At 39.1% G+C, this 15,159-nt stretch overlaps 4 protein-coding genes and 1 long non-coding RNA gene across 5 annotated transcripts; 2 read left to right on the top strand and 3 right to left on the bottom strand.

Moving 5' to 3' along the window:
* Nucleotides 1-273: 273 nt before the first annotated feature.
* On the bottom strand, nucleotides 274-675 carry LOC117756295 (histone H4). Its single transcript, XM_034576725.1, has one exon. It carries the CDS (start codon nucleotides 631-633, stop codon nucleotides 322-324), a length of 312 nt encoding a protein of 103 aa, XP_034432616.1. The 5' UTR covers nucleotides 634-675; the 3' UTR covers nucleotides 274-321.
* A 1,591-nt stretch (nucleotides 676-2,266) lies between these two features.
* LOC117756220 (histone H1-like) lies at nucleotides 2,267-3,597 on the top strand. The gene has a single exon (XM_034576637.1). It carries the CDS (start codon nucleotides 2,776-2,778, stop codon nucleotides 3,433-3,435), a length of 660 nt encoding a protein of 219 aa, XP_034432528.1. The 5' UTR covers nucleotides 2,267-2,775; the 3' UTR covers nucleotides 3,436-3,597.
* Nucleotides 3,598-7,880: 4,283 nt separating this feature from the next.
* On the top strand, nucleotides 7,881-9,973 carry LOC117756215. Its single transcript, XM_034576629.1, has 3 exons — nucleotides 7,881-8,708; nucleotides 8,873-9,091; nucleotides 9,701-9,973. Exons 1-3 carry the CDS (start codon nucleotides 8,440-8,442, stop codon nucleotides 9,894-9,896), a joined length of 684 nt encoding a protein of 227 aa, XP_034432520.1. The 5' UTR covers nucleotides 7,881-8,439; the 3' UTR covers nucleotides 9,897-9,973.
* A 27-nt stretch (nucleotides 9,974-10,000) lies between these two features.
* LOC117756297 (G2/M phase-specific E3 ubiquitin-protein ligase-like) lies at nucleotides 10,001-12,872 on the bottom strand. The gene is made up of 5 exons (XM_034576727.1): nucleotides 12,829-12,872; nucleotides 12,099-12,406; nucleotides 11,842-12,023; nucleotides 10,745-11,218; nucleotides 10,001-10,598 (listed from the first exon to the last, which is right to left on the bottom strand). Exons 2-4 carry the CDS (start codon nucleotides 12,256-12,258, stop codon nucleotides 10,985-10,987), a joined length of 576 nt encoding a protein of 191 aa, XP_034432618.1. The 5' UTR covers nucleotides 12,259-12,406; nucleotides 12,829-12,872; the 3' UTR covers nucleotides 10,001-10,598; nucleotides 10,745-10,984.
* Nucleotides 12,867-13,709, bottom strand: LOC117756321. Its single transcript, XR_004612782.1, has 3 exons — nucleotides 13,330-13,709; nucleotides 13,172-13,245; nucleotides 12,867-12,915 (listed from the first exon to the last, which is right to left on the bottom strand). It is a non-coding gene; the product is annotated as an uncharacterized LOC117756321 (long non-coding RNA).
* Between the last annotated feature and the right edge of the window lie 1,450 nt (nucleotides 13,710-15,159).

The following is a 15,159-nucleotide window of genomic DNA, read 5'->3' as shown; positions in this document are numbered from 1 at the left end:
TACAGGGTAAAAAGGGTGCTGTTTGAAATGATCCTTGTGGTATTTTGACCAAAGTATGTTACAGACATTTCATTAAGACCCCAAGGAACCATATCAACTTGTGGTAAAATGGGCATGCTATGTCCCCTTTAAGAGATTCAACTACCCCACATTGAACCCTCACGTTACACCGTCATAGTTCCATCGATTTCGAGACGTTTTTTGATTGTTATACTCTGGAAGAACGAGTGATTAGTGTTGAGCAGAGGATGTGAGCTCTCATTGACTCAGTGTGTGGCTCTTAAAAGAGCCGTTCTGTTGTTGAGCTGTTGTAAAGTGAGTTTATCCACCGAAGCCGTACAGAGTGCGGCCCTGTCTCTTCAGAGCATACACCACGTCCATGGCGGTCACGGTCTTCCTCTTGGCGTGCTCGGTGTAGGTGACAGCATCGCGGATCACATTCTCCAGGAAAACCTTCAACACGCCGCGGGTCTCCTCGTAGATCAGACCGGAGATACGCTTCACTCCGCCACGGCGAGCCAGGCGGCGGATGGCGGGCTTGGTAATTCCCTGGATGTTATCACGGAGAACTTTGCGGTGACGCTTTGCGCCTCCTTTACCGAGCCCTTTTCCCCCCTTTCCTCGTCCAGACATTTCTCTTCAGTAAGATGAGATCTAGTGAATAGAGTGCTCCGCGGGAAACACAGCTATTCATAGCCTGACTGAGGACCTGATAGAAGACAGAGGCGGCCATCTTCCTCCTCTGTGGATCCTCATGGCCGCTGATAATAAAGTCTATGGTGCGCTAGCGCCTCCACAGGTTTGGATGTAGGACGGTAGATATTGAGGTCTGACACTTTACCAGTTTTGTGTAACAGTAGGACTGTAGCACGTTTCCATCAAGTAGGAATAGTGCCTGTGAAAAAGGCTTAGTAAACATAAGAGTAACATTAGGACTGATTAGGGAAGTACTTAGACAATGTATGGATATTGAGCAACCTTGAGTGAAAAACAGTGGTCACACAAAGGCTCATGATTTCTCCCTGAGCCCTCCTGTTATCCTCAAATTGACATTGTTTATCCTTTGAGTCATTTTGACCACAGCAATTAAAACCCTCCAGAAAACCATTACAATAGAAAATTGTAACCTAAGTGTATGTTTCAAGTATGGTTTGTTTCTTTGTTGACTACTTAAATAGACTTTTATCTAAAACACAACCCCCCACCAAAAGTACATGTTATATTGAACTCGATATCGTCCTAAACAATCAATATAAATACGTCTAAAAGAACACTGATGCGTACACTGTGGATCCAGGTCAATGAATATACATAATCATGAAAATCTTATTTTTACCCAGCTGTCCCCATTAAATTAGGAAAAGTCATTAAATGTGAAGCCAAAAAATGAAGTTATTTATTTATTTAGAGACGTTAAACATTTAATGGGGTCAAATTGACACCAAGGACAATAGGAAGGATACATTACAACAAAGACATAACAATGTAATAGACAAATTTACTCTTTAAATGTGGTCTTTTATAAAAAAAACATGCACCGATTTGTTTTATCAGCGCTAAAAGTCATGTTGCAGTGGGTCAAAAGTGTAATAGTGTTTGTATATAAAGTACTACATAAATAAAGTCTGTTTGAATGGTTAACATTACATGTTTACATGCTACAATTTACACACAGCAATCTACACACACACTTACACATACTGCACACGTGTGTACATTCTGGATACACAGAGTGTTTGTTGACACTAAGGCCTTCATTTGTAATATGAATATGTTATTGGCTATAAAAGTCTGAGAAGATGATCTATTGATCAATAGGTAACATATTGACAGGTTGACAGAGATTTCTCCCACACAACATGAATTATTTAATGTATAAGTCAAATAGTTTTTGGGAAACCTCTGTCGTGTTTTAATGATTATTATTATTATTATCCTAGTGTTAATGTGAAGAGCAAAAGTTGGTATTTACTAAATCGGACAGTAGAGAAACTGCAAATTCCAGTAAAGCATAAAGATTTTCTGCAAAATAAATGATGGAACCTGTTGACTTTCTACATTAAATGAAAGAGAAATGTGCCACAATATTAATTTGATCATTGCTTGAAGTGAATATTTAATCAAATTGACAAATTCAACATGGACATGACATGTAGCCCTAATAATAGAATGACTCTCCAGCATCCTCATCATGACACGTTCACGGCTCTGATAGGAAGTCTGGCTCAACTTCACCATGAGTCTCAACCATCAGCGGTGTGTTTGCTGCCTGCACAATAACTTGACTTTATTACAAAGGGATCATCAGCAGGTGCTTGTTTTTACTCGGTCTCTCTGAACAAACATGTGGAGCAGCTGGGAAACGGGTTTTGGTGGAGCTGTGGAGCTTTTGAACTCATTTTAGGAGAGAAACGAGTGGGAAAAGCCGCTGAGCAGCGCTGCTCACCGCGGTGAACGGGTGAGGTTTGGAGGCTCCACCGACAAAATGCAGAGAGCATCAGAGCTCTTCATGACTTCAATATGAAGACAGACAAGTCCGCTACCTGCTTCCTCGCTGTCAGCCTCCAGCACCGCTCACCCACTGAGTTTTCACTCGTTTATCAGTGAAGAGAAAACACAAGTGTCTCGGTGTTCACACTGCACACAGGAGCCACGGCTCGACTGAGTCTTCACGGTTCTCATGGTGTGTTCAAGTACCGCCTCCCGATCAGGACTCTTCTACAGTCCGGTCACTCACTCCGATAGTTCCTCGTTGATCTAAACGCAAAGAGAAAGATGACAGAAGTCGCTCCAGCTCCAGCTCCAGCTCCAGCTCCAGCCGCCGCCAAGGCTAAAGCGGCCAAGAAGAAGGTCGTGAAACCGAAGAAGGTCGGTCCCAGCGTCAGTGAGCTCATCGTGAAAGCCGTGTCCGCGTCCAAGGAGCGGAGCGGCGTGTCAGTGGCCGCCCTCAAGAAGGCTCTGGCTGCCGGAGGCTACGATGTGGAGAAGAACAATGCCCGCGTCAACAACACCATCAAGAAGCTGGTGGTCAACGAGACCCTGGTCCAGACCAAGGGAACCGGGGCCACCGGCTCGTTCAAGATGAGCAAGAAGGTGGAGACCAAGGTCCAGAAGCCGGTGAAGAAGGTCGCTCCCAAAGCAAAGAAGCCCGCCGCCAAGAAACCCGCAGTGGCTAAAAAGCCCAAGTCAGCGGCAGCCAAGAAGCCAGCAGCCGCTAAAAAGTCCCTGAAGAAGGTGACGAAACCAGCAGCGGCCAAGGAGCCCACCAAGAGCCCCAAGAAAGTGGTGAAGAGCCCCAAGAGAGTGGTGAAGAGCCCCAAGAAGGTGGTGAAGAGCCCCAAGAAGGTGGCGAAAAAGTCCCCTGCACCCAAGAAAGCCCCCGCGAAGAAGGTCGCCAAACCCAAAGTGAAGAGGACAGCAGCCAAGAAGAAGTGAGATGTCCTCACTGTGAAACATGTCCATCCTGGTAAAAGGCTCTTTTAAGAGCCACACACGTCTATCCACAAAGAGCTGCTTCCTCATCAATCATCACCACTGACAATAAATATGTAGAGACAGAGTTCTTAACTAAAGGGAGTCAAGTTATATAGAAAGATAGTAAGTATTTATTGTTTACAATGTCAATATTTAGAAGTTATTTCATATCAAAACATCAAATACTATCATTTGATATAAAACATATCTTTTGACTCTGTGTGAAGGAGAAGCAGATTACTACTGACACAAACACACACACACACACACCATGTAACATGATGTGCAACGATTTCAGCTTTACATCATATACTATACTTCTTGAAGAGTGTTCCTTTTTTAAACTTTCATATTTGTTTCGTAGAAACACATTTATTATCTTACTATACATTTATCGTAGTTTCCTCATGTTTTAATTGCTTAATTTATAAGTGACACTTAAAAACAGTATCTATATATACACACATGAGCTGCTTAGAAAAATGACGATTTCAGCTTTACATCACATATGTATAATATAGTAACATCAGGCAGCCAACAGATGGCGCTGCTGTCCAAATATGTGAACCGGAACAACGTCCACTACCAGATGAACTCTCCTTCATGTCCTTTCAGAAGCTTTGTTTTCCAGTAGCTCAGCTGCTCCTGTTTTATTGCAGCTTCTTGTCTGTTCTGAGTCATAAAAATGAGCTCTGTAGCAGCAAAGACTTGATCAGTGGCTGTCATTAAACTAAAGTATTGCGGTACATAAGTATGTTGGTGAAAAGATAACTTGTCACAATTAACTCTAAATGGACAATTCAAACCTGGTAGATTGGAAGACAGATTCAAATTATGGGCAGAAAAAGGAATCGGAATGGTTTCAAACCTACTTTGTCACAGGTATCACATTCCTCAAAAAAATGTTTCCAAATATTTGCAATGAAGAAGTTTCCCAATCAAATCTCAATACAAAACTTAAATTGGGGTTCTATAATGTTAGGATCTGAGACCATGTATAAACGATACATTTTAAATATTCAATGTATAGTTCATACAAAAATGTAAATTCAGTCATTATCTACTCACCACTATGCAGATGGGGGGTTAGGTTTAGGGTAAGTGCTCCATTTCTACTTTGGGTTTGTCGTTCCTATTTAAATATACATGGAAATGACGTTCATAGTTCATCTTGGGACCAAATTCAGCATTAATTGCGACCTTTAGAAGAAACAGCAAACCTGTACACACAAAGGAAAACGTAAGATTTCACATTTAGCTTTTTTGTCTGGACTGTTATCCATAACTGTCACTACTGACTCTTATTCACTAATATTAGGCCTAAGACATAGTGGTGTCATTTTACTAAACTGCATTACAGATCAAAGAAGGAAATATGAATTCTTACTCTTTAATCAGTACTCACTGTCTGGTCCTTCAAACATTCTAATCATTTCTAAGTTTAGAATAATAGAAGTAATATTCATAAATTCTAAATATGTATATGATAAAAAGAGCCATACTAAAATATTATAACTAAGATGTCCCTGATAACAAACCAGTGACCTCAAATTAATGTAATTCAAGCACTATAGAAAAATGAGCCTTGACATAATTTACTACCATTAAGTTTTCCAAAACAACAATAGCAACAATATGATCTTTTCACTAGTCGAACAGACACAACAAAAGTTTGCCACTTTCATGGGAAATTAATGCAAATGACCTGGTTTAGCTAGCATTAAAACTTGCTAACACATGGCTAACCAAATGAGTACAGAAAAAATGCATTCACCTTAAAATAACATAATTTCAAATTCTTACTTTATTATATAGAGTTGTACTACAGACGTCTTCACTGCCTCAGCACAGGGTACGAGTCAGCAAAACTTGCAGAGCTACCTGATAGACGTCATGTGGTCACGTGACATGAAAATCTCTGGTTTCAAGTGAAAATTCAATTTCAGTCAAATTGTTACTTTTAATTTGATCCAAAGGGAGTATTATTTGCTTTGAGGCTAACTGAGCAAAACAGGTTTAAAATGGAAACCATGATTTTCAAGTAGACCAATAAAGAAATTCACTTAAAATTATTGACACGGTAGTTTCACCTTTTTCAGTGCATGATGTCTGTGTTAAATACCTACATGAGAAAGGAACTCTGATTCGCTGCTTGTGGGAATGCCCTAAGATTCAGATGTTTTGGGGAAATGTAGTTAAATGTCAATCACGGTTGGTTAAAAGTAATTTTCGACTGAGGCCAAAAATATGTATACTAGGAACCCACCCTGAGGACTTTAACAGAACAATGAAGCAAACGAAAATGATTGATTTTGGACTTCTCCATGCAAGGAGAATGATTGCTTCATGTTGGAAAAATGTAGAACCACCATCACTTGAAATGTGGAAAAGGGAGCTGATGACAGGTCTTGGGCTGGAGAGGTTGACATATATGGTTAAAGGTAAACAGGAATAATTTGTTTGTATTTGGTAACATGTATCACTGACTGAAAAGGAAATGTTAAAAGGGTAATATGGAATTATTGATCCTGCCCCTTTAATTTGATTGATTTGTTTACTTTTATTGTATGTACGTGTGTGAACCTCTGACTGTATGAGGTATATATTTGTGTTTCTATTTTTGTTTATTGCTGTATATTTTTTGATATACACTTGAAATTTCGATAAAAATAGTGTTAGAAAAAAATAATGACTAAAGTATTGATGAACTGTCATCAGGCAACACCAACAGAGGGAAAGTCACGTGGTTAAATTTAGTCACAGTGAGCAGAGGGTTTTTCTAGGTGACGTTTTTCTCAGATTTATGATTAAAACACTAAGTTAACTTGTTTCCTGCAAATATCAATAGATCTTCTGTGAACGTAAATCTAAGTAATACCCACCTGACATATGCCTTTCAAATATTGGCTATTGGCTTGGGTGTGACCATATATGGTCAATAACTACGGTGGCCCTGAGAGCTCAACGCACTGCAACTTAAGAAAACACATGCAAGTAGACAAAACACAAGCAAAGTAAGAAAACATCTTCATCAATTTCACAACACAACACAACACATTACAGAAACGCGCAGCAAATAGAGGAAACGACAATGGAAGTGTTTCCAGGGGACACCTAAAAGTGATGGACAAGTCCGGATGTTGTTGCTGCCGCAGTTTGGAGTTTTTAAAGCCGGTGTCCATCCGGTATTGGAAACTTAACTAAACTGTAAATTTTTGGGGTTTATTTTCATAAATAATCAACTTTATTACTGCAGATGTATACTGTTAACCCCCTGAGACCCACTGGACCGTATACGATCTCAAATATCATGGCTTTCAAGCGTAATGACTCCTCAATGGTTTGAGCTAGAGACATGCCGTTTTTTCCTGTTAAACTGAAGAAACAGCGCTAAAAAGCAAGCCCCTGTTTATGAGTAATTTACAGCACTTAGCATTCACATTCTTCCTTTTCTTCAGGCAATTTATTGTCCATATTGTGGAAACAAATTTGTTGGACGTATTGGACGTTTTTGTGGCTCCTGTGGCAGCAACATTGAGTTTTTGGCACCTTTTGTAGAAGATGGTAAGCTCTTCCCTAAAAGTCAATTATTTCACTAGTATTTGAGTTTAAATGTCTTCTTTGTGCATGATGTGGTACTGTGTTAATGAAGGATGTAGACTTACTATTGTCAGTCATGCCTGTGAAGGAATTTTCCTTCTTGTATGTTAAACTTCCCTCGTTTAGGTTAAAGGTAAATTAAGAGTGTTTCCCAGGCCAACCTAAATGGAACAGGGCAATAATTAATGTTATTAATTACATATGTGTTTGCCCTGCAATGACATGTCCAAATGGCTGCTGTGAAAAGGGCCTGTGTTAAAGGCTCTTTACACCATTGGTAAACCCACACAGGTGACAAAAGCATGCATGTAGGTTTCTGTGTTCTGACTTTTAAGCTTAATATGCTTAAATACAAAACAATAGTGGGATGTTTACATCATTGGTAAAGATGGTCATATTGAAGATGAGGTTATCTGGAGGTAGCCTAAAAAATAATTATTGTAACTATTTTTCACCACTTTTTGGTTGTGGCAGAATCATGTCAGTTAGACTTTGATGCTGTTTTTTAAAGGGGTAATGTTAAATGCCAGTCCAAGTTGAAGTTGTGCACACATTGAGCAGACTACTAGCACTTCTGTCTGTCCTGGGAGAGGGATCCCTCACATCTACCTTCTTTTTACCCTGTTAAAAGGTTTTTTAGTAGTTTTTCCTTACTCTTGTTGAGGGTTAAGGACAGAGGTTGTCACACCTTGTTAAAGCCCTATGAGACAAATTGTGATTTGTGAATATGGGCTATACAAATAAAATTTGATTGATTGATTGATTGACTAAATACTTTATATTATATGTGTTTTTTTCTTTCTTGCTACTGATACATTTTAATGTTTTTCTTATTAGTTTTGTCTCTGCATTCCTGCATTCCTAATGACCCTGTTCTCTTTTCCCTTCTGGCCCAGGACCCATATCAGATGAAGTCACGGAGACAGGCCTCATCCACAAATGTTTCTCAGACGGTCACACATACGAGGTGATCCTAGATTTTCTTGGAAAAAAGCACAACATTGTTATGAATCTCAGCACTTTAAAGAGGAGGCTAAAGGAAGCAGGCCTAACTTGGAGGACAAATTATACTCCCATTGCCACTGTGCAGGCAACTTTTGCACAGGAACTGAGAGGCTCAGGTCAGCTGGTCAACAGAGCCATGTGGCAGACATTGCAACAGAAGTATCACCTGACAGTTAAAAGAGATGATGTAAGGCATACCATTGCCAGACTGGATCCATCTGGAGTTGAACTTCGCTCTAGACGCAGGTTTGTCAGAAGAGGATACTTCACAGAGGGACCAAACCAAGTGTGGCATGCTGATGGGTATGATAATTGAAACCCTTCGGTATTGCCATCAGTGGCTGCATTGATGGCTTCTCAATGAAAGTAATGTGGCTCATGAGTGGCAGCACTAATAACGATCCAGGGATCATAGCGCAGCATTATATGCAGTGTGTATCTGAGTTTGGACAACTCCCAGCCCGCCTTCGCACAGACTGTGGAACTGAAAATGGCACTATGGCAGCAATTCAGTGTGCATTAAGATCTCAGCATACAGATGACTTTGCAGGATCCCTCAGTCACATGTATGGCACCTCAACGGCAAACCAACGAATCGAGAGTTGGTGGTCTTTCTTCAGAAAGCAAAGGTACAGGACTTTTAAGGTCAATTCCAAGAACATGTATGTAATGCTGCCATGTAGTCAGTCCTGTGTTTTATGTGTTTTCACATGCCAGAGGTTTTCAGCTGTGTCAACAATCTACATTATAAAAGAATAACAACACTACAAAGACATTGTCATTCCACCATTAGGACTCAGTTCTGGATTGATGTCTTCAGTGACCTGAGAGAGAGGCACCTTTTCAACGGCAGCCATGAGCACAAGTGCCTCATACAGTATGTCTTCTTGGCCGTCTTGCAGAAAGAGCTTGATGAGTACAGACAAGTTTGGAACAACCACACCATCCGACCTGTTCGTCAATCTCGTTATCCATCGGGTAAACCAGAAGCCATGTACCACCTGCCTCACAGGTTTGTATTTAACGTATGCGATATGTGACCATGTGTAAATATCAGATTGCATTTTCACTTGTGTTAATTTGAACACAATGTGTGTGATTGCCTAAAGCAGATCAAGTGTATAGTGAGATGCTCTGCAACTTCTACTGGGTCCCGCACTGAGACTTTGCTAACACCCTTGGTATACTGGCCCAATATGACAAATTCCTCACTTGACGATAAACCCATTTAATTTAAGTATGAAAACTATTTCATTCTTTCAAAAGGGAACTCAGATGCTGTTACACAAAAAAAAAAAAAAAAAATTCCACACCAAACCTACATTTAAAATGTACAAAGCAAAAAGGTGAATTTATCTGATAAATACCAAAAAGTGCCTTGTGGTAGAAGCAAATATAATGACCTTATTTGACTGAAAGAGCTGCTGTCAACCTATAAATTAACCTGTGGCTCATTTCTGTCAACAGAAATTTTGTCTTTGTTTACATTTTATGACAGCTGAAAAACAGACTTAGTTTGAATTATAATACTTATTTAGCATTTTTGCCTACCTTTTGGGGGGTTAAATGATCAATTTGTAATGACTTGACTTATAGCGTTTTGATTTCTGACTGGCCCAAGGTTTGACGGAAGGGAGTGCGGATTCCCAGTGTCCCAGGAAGCCCTACACCAGTTTGATGACTTACTGCCAGCTCAGCGCAGTCTGTGTGGTGATGTTAATCTCCAAAGTCATTTTGCAGACTTGGAGAGACAGAGTGGGCTTGCTCTACCAGTCAACTGCTGTTGTGAATTACATATCACTCAAGAATATCTCTAGCCATTAGAATCTTCAGTTCCTGGTTCTGCAACATAATTTGTCTGGTAGACATACACGTGTTATCTAAATAAATTATTATAAAAATGAATTAACATCCAACAGCCTTGTGTATTTGTTCATTTATTTGTTCTATTACATCAGTATTTTTGTAAATATCAGATTTTGTAAACACAATGAATATACCACACATGGAAAACCCTGTGGTCTTTAAGGAAAACTGTAACATGTCAAAATAAAACTGTTCAAGATGTTGTACAGTGTAACAGTACAATCAAAACGATTAACCTGAATGTGCCTCGTTTAATGGAATGGCTTGAAATGTTTGTTAACTAACAAATTGCAGGCTAAAAACTCAGACTGATACGAACATGTCTGCATTGCTAAAATGGTCAGAACATAAGTGGCACATTTGCAGCATTTGAATATAATAGTTTAACTATTAACTTTGGTGAACCAGCTAAAGAAGTTTGGCTTTAAGGAAGCCCAAACCCAGGGGCATTTTGTATGCCAAAAACCATGGCTTCTTAAAGGTCTTCATAACTGTGTAAGATTGGAATCTTATTTGAACATACATTTGCCACAGGAAAGCGTGAGGTCTTCTGAAAAAAATCTGTGGCTGTGGCTGTATTGTTGCAGGAGGAACTTCCCTCAGCCCGGTCCCAAACATAAGGACATCCTCCAAAGATGGGATTGCCTCTTTTTCTGGCAGGGGAGGGGGGAAATATGTTAGGCATTTGTTTTTTTAAGAATAGATTGTGGCAGAAAACGATTGCTGCATTTACATTTTTATATCTCACTGTTTAATGCATTGATGATTCTGCAAGTCTTATAATTTTTAAAGTTAATACCTTGAACGTAGAGCAGATAATCTCGCCAGTAGCCCAGTACTCTGGCCTCCTCCTGACACTTGGTGCTACCAGGTGGACTGAACTCCACGTGAAAGATGTTATCCACAGCATCAGCAGTCAGTGTTGTCTGAGTGTACCACATGAAAGAAAAGAACAATGACGGACGCTGTTCCAGGGCGTTGACAAAATCGAGCGTCGCTAGTCCCTCCTTGAACCTACAACACATACAGAATTATTTATTTATTTGCCAAGTACAATGTACAAGGAATTTGTTCCACAGAATAGACCGAATATGTTATGCCTCTGGACGGAATGATGGTTTCGGTAGATGAAATACCACTGAATATAATCATCTACTACTTTCTTCTGATCCTCCAGTGTCCTCATGAAGCGATAACAGCCTGCTGTCTGAAGCATGCTGGAGTGTTTTTCTTTGAGTCCCCGGAGTTCCCTCAGTGATGTAGTATTCTTTATCTAGTGACAAATATAAAGCAGTTAACAAACCACCAAACAACGGCTTCAGTTCCCAGTCAGAAAAGGATCTCTGACGGCAAAGTAAACCCGTGAAAATATTCTAAATATAGCGTACACTTAAATTGATATACATTTTTTTAAGGTGGCTAAAATCCGTTGTGCTTCTGACCCTGTCCACAGCAGGTCATTGTGAGTGTCCAGCGGGTACAGCTGTCAACTTCTCCAAACTGGGGGCATGCTGACCGCCATCCACTCTAGGTAATATGCTGACTATGGATAAGTACCTCATACAACCCTACTTCAAACAATCCAAACTATTCCTTTAATTGGAAGATGGGATTATCTACAGGCCTTTTATCAACACATAAGAGCAGCATATAACTCTTACAGTCAAATTTTAAGGCATTATATTAATAACACTGAATTTTGTACATTTAATTCAAAGACAGGTTTGAAAACACTGAAGTCTGTTTTGAATTTAGAGTCACTTTCCACATGGAAGTCCTCTATTACAGTACTGTCAAACAAACTATTTTTCAGCCACGGAGGTATCAATTTATATTGATAGTTTTGTGTCAGTTTCATGATTTCTTGAAATTGCTTAACCCAGCCCAACAAAGTACCTCCAGGAGGGCCTTCTTCACTTCATCATCAGGTATGTCCTCAATTGGAGCCTCAATTGCCTTTACTTTACCAATGAGGTACAGGAAGAAGTTTGGGGAGAGACAACGGGGCCCTGGACCGCCATTGACACAGGAGATTGCAATCATTCTTCCAATGTGGAAGTATTCATCATCTTCGACAGCTAGAAAATACCAATATTGCAATGTTCGGACAAATTACTTTGCAACATTATAAAAACGTGACAAATAAGGATTACCTTTACTATAAAATGAGAGGTATTTGGCATTGTCTTTGCCGTCAAATATTCTTCTTGTCTTGATGGAGTCCATCAAAAGGGTAAGAAATTCTCGAGTAGGCCCACCGGTGTCCACAGCGTCTTCCGTCAACCCAACATCTTCAGTGAATTCCACCATCATGCTGTAGCTAGGGTCATATGTGGATCGCTTGAACCCTCTTAAGGCACCATCCCAGACATTGGCCCGGTTAATGTTAAATCTGCTACAGGAGGTAGTGTTAAGCTTCTGAGACAGATTTAAGACCACGTCTGCAACTGTCAGTCCATCATTGTAGAATAAGAAAACAGTCAGTTAAAGGCAAGAAAATATAAAGACTGCCTCTTCTTAGTTGTGTGGATCATTTAAACTCTAACTAAAACTTAGTTTTAGTTTTTTATGGGCTTTTTATAGTGAGTAAGCTATCCGACATTACTCGAAAATGATAAGCTGAAGTCTGACATCACAATCTTTACTAAGTAATAGGTTGTTCCGCATGACCATGTTCTTCTGCAGAGGGACAACTGGGGAGAACAAACTTGACAGGTCCTTTAAGATTTGACTTGGTTTAATAAATCCTATGACTACTGAAAGCAACTCAAAATGTGTTCAGTTGATTTGACACGATACATAGTTTGTCTGAGGGTTAGAAAAACAAGAAAGGCTTAAGGTAAGCAACTATGTGCTGATAATACTTCTTATATCTGATAGTACCTGTGTTCCTCTTGCAATTTCTCTTCTTTCTCAGAATCTGAAGAACTGCTGTCAATGACGACAGGTGCATAGATATTGGTGTATGTACTGTGGAAGGAAGGTACAAGAACAATTGCCTTTTGAAATAAACTGTGAAATACAGTTTATCTAGTCTGTGTCTAGTATTGTCACACAGAGATGTTTGGACTCTGTAGTCCAGTACTTTAACCAAATAGTCCATGTTTAATTTCAAATCCAATGTTGTTGAGTACAGAGACAAAACAATAACAAACTATGTCACTGTCCTAATACTTGTTACTCTACTGAAGATGTCAGAATAAAAACAATTTAAGTTATGACTGACTTGTAGAATTCACTTGAAGTACTAGGGTGATCTACTGAGGTGGTCGTCTGTTGGGGCCTTGTTGCACTCTTGATCTGTAGCATTGATAAGACCAAACATCACAGCACAATCAAAATAATTACAATTGCAAGTTTACTATAGTAAAGAATATTACATACTTGTCCACTGGATGACTGGGATGTTGTGGTTGACCTAAAAAGTACAAATAATTCGAAATGATTTAGTAGAAATAGTCATTGTGTTGTAAAGGACATAAAATGCTTTCTGAAACATTATTTATATGGCTGTCACAGGGACCAAAACAATGTGTCAGCAGATATTTTACTTACAAATGTCTACACTCCGGTGTACTGCTCTCAGGACTTGTCCATAGCTGCCAAGTGAAAACATCAGACCCTAAACTTATTCAAAGCCATAACACTTAATCAAATCAATGTATATGCCTCACCTGTTGTCTAGGATATTTTAATGTATTACAACTGTAGTGTAAGCACAAACATCTTGAACAAATAAATCCCTGAGATGTACCTACCACTGTGTCAGAGTTGTCCAATAATAAGCCACAGAAAGGACAATTTTTATCTGACATTTTTATCTGAAAAAAAAAATGGGTTAAAGTTAGCATGCTACATTGTCTTCTGCTGTTCTGTATACATTTAAAAATATTCATGCTGTCAAACTGCATCTTAATTTGCTTACTTCTTGTTTTAACCATTAATTAAACAATTTAGAATTTATTTTTGTCCTTAAACGTTACTTGACAGTTCTGAAAGTAATAAAAACATTATAGCCAGCTAGCGTTTTTCACAATTAATTGTGTATGTCGTTGTATTTCGTATTTTTTAATTGGCAGTCATATAATAAGCAAAACGTCAACGCTCGGTCAACATGAGACATCTGCAGTAATAAAGTTGATTATTTATGAAAAGAAACAAAAGAAACTTACAGTTTAGTTAAGTTTCCAATATCGGATGGACACCGGCTTTAAAAACTCCAAACTGCGGCAGCAACAACATCCGGACGTGTCCATCACTTTTAGCTGTCCCCTGGAAACACTTCCATTGTCGTTTCCTCTATTTGCTGCGCGTTTCTGTAATGTGTTGTGTTGTGAAATTGATGATGTTTTCTTACTTTGCTTGTGTTTTGTCTACTTGCATGTGTTTTCTTAAGTTGCAGTGCATTGAGCGCTCAGGGCCACCATAAATAACACCCAGTGCTCAAGTGTAAATCAATAGCATTTCAATTTTTCAGATTTAAAAGAGTTTCTTTCAGATCATAATCACTCTCCTTTGTATGTAAACCTCTCTAACCCTATCCTGACTAGTTTTTCCAACCATAACAATGACTCTGCGTAGGTGTGTTAACACACTTTGAGCTAAAGATAAAACCACGTCTGAAAAAGGTTAAAAGTTTTCGTAGTATAATTTTTTAACTATTAAATTGGATACCTTGTTTCAGGACCATGGACAGAGCTGTTTGTTGTGTTTAGGTGCTGCACTTCAACAGTTTGTTTCTCTGAATGGATGTTGTGGAGCAGAGCGCAGCTGCTTTACGCTTCAAGTCTGTGCAGAAACACACACAGGTTACAACTGGGTAAGTAGAGCCAGTGGGTAAGATGAGCCACCCCCTGTATAAAGATAATTAAGAAAAAAAGTTATATTGTGACACAAATTAAGGAAGTGTAGTCGACATTACTCATTCCATCTTTCACTAAAGCACATGGAGAGAGTGGTAGGCAAACCAGAACAAATATATCTTTGTCAAGCAAAGTGAATTCATCATGTTGCTAAAATTATATTTTAGTTAAATTAGAGATGTTTTTGACATTATTACATGTTAATTTAAGTCATTGTAAGCTACAAAACAAGATAATAAACTTAACAGAACCGTTGATCTGAGCTACTGTGTGAAACTGTTTTTTTCAAATTGGTGGTTGTGGGGTAAAAAGAGCCAATGGTCAGTCAATGTTCACTGCATACATACACATA

Source organism: Hippoglossus hippoglossus, chromosome 22, assembly GCF_009819705.1.
Source record: "Hippoglossus hippoglossus isolate fHipHip1 chromosome 22, fHipHip1.pri, whole genome shotgun sequence".
NCBI classification, from domain to species: Eukaryota; Metazoa; Chordata; class Actinopteri; order Pleuronectiformes; family Pleuronectidae; genus Hippoglossus; species Hippoglossus hippoglossus.
This window is presented reverse-complemented; position numbering and strand designations above follow the sequence as displayed.

Coding starts and splice junctions, on each gene's coding strand:
- LOC117756295 (XM_034576725.1), bottom strand. CDS start 633: ATGTCTGGACGAGGAAAGGGGGGAAAAGGGCTCGGTAAAGGAGGCGCA.
- LOC117756220 (XM_034576637.1), top strand. CDS start 2,776: ATGACAGAAGTCGCTCCAGCTCCAGCTCCAGCTCCAGCTCCAGCCGCC.
- LOC117756215 (XM_034576629.1), top strand. CDS start 8,440: ATGAAAGTAATGTGGCTCATGAGTGGCAGCACTAATAACGATCCAGGG. Junction 8,709..8,872: donor TCTTTCTTCAGAAAGCAAAG/GTACAGGACTTT, acceptor TTCCACCATTAG/GACTCAGTTCTGGATTGATG. Junction 9,092..9,700: donor ATGTACCACCTGCCTCACAG/GTTTGTATTTAA, acceptor GACTGGCCCAAG/GTTTGACGGAAGGGAGTGCG.
- LOC117756297 (XM_034576727.1), bottom strand. CDS start 12,258: ATGATGGTGGAATTCACTGAAGATGTTGGGTTGACGGAAGACGCTGTG. Junction 12,024..12,098: donor CCTCTCATTTTATAGTAAAG/GTAATCCTTATT, acceptor GGTATTTTCTAG/CTGTCGAAGATGATGAATAC. Junction 11,219..11,841: donor TGAAGAAGGCCCTCCTGGAG/GTACTTTGTTGG, acceptor ATTTGTCACTAG/ATAAAGAATACTACATCACT.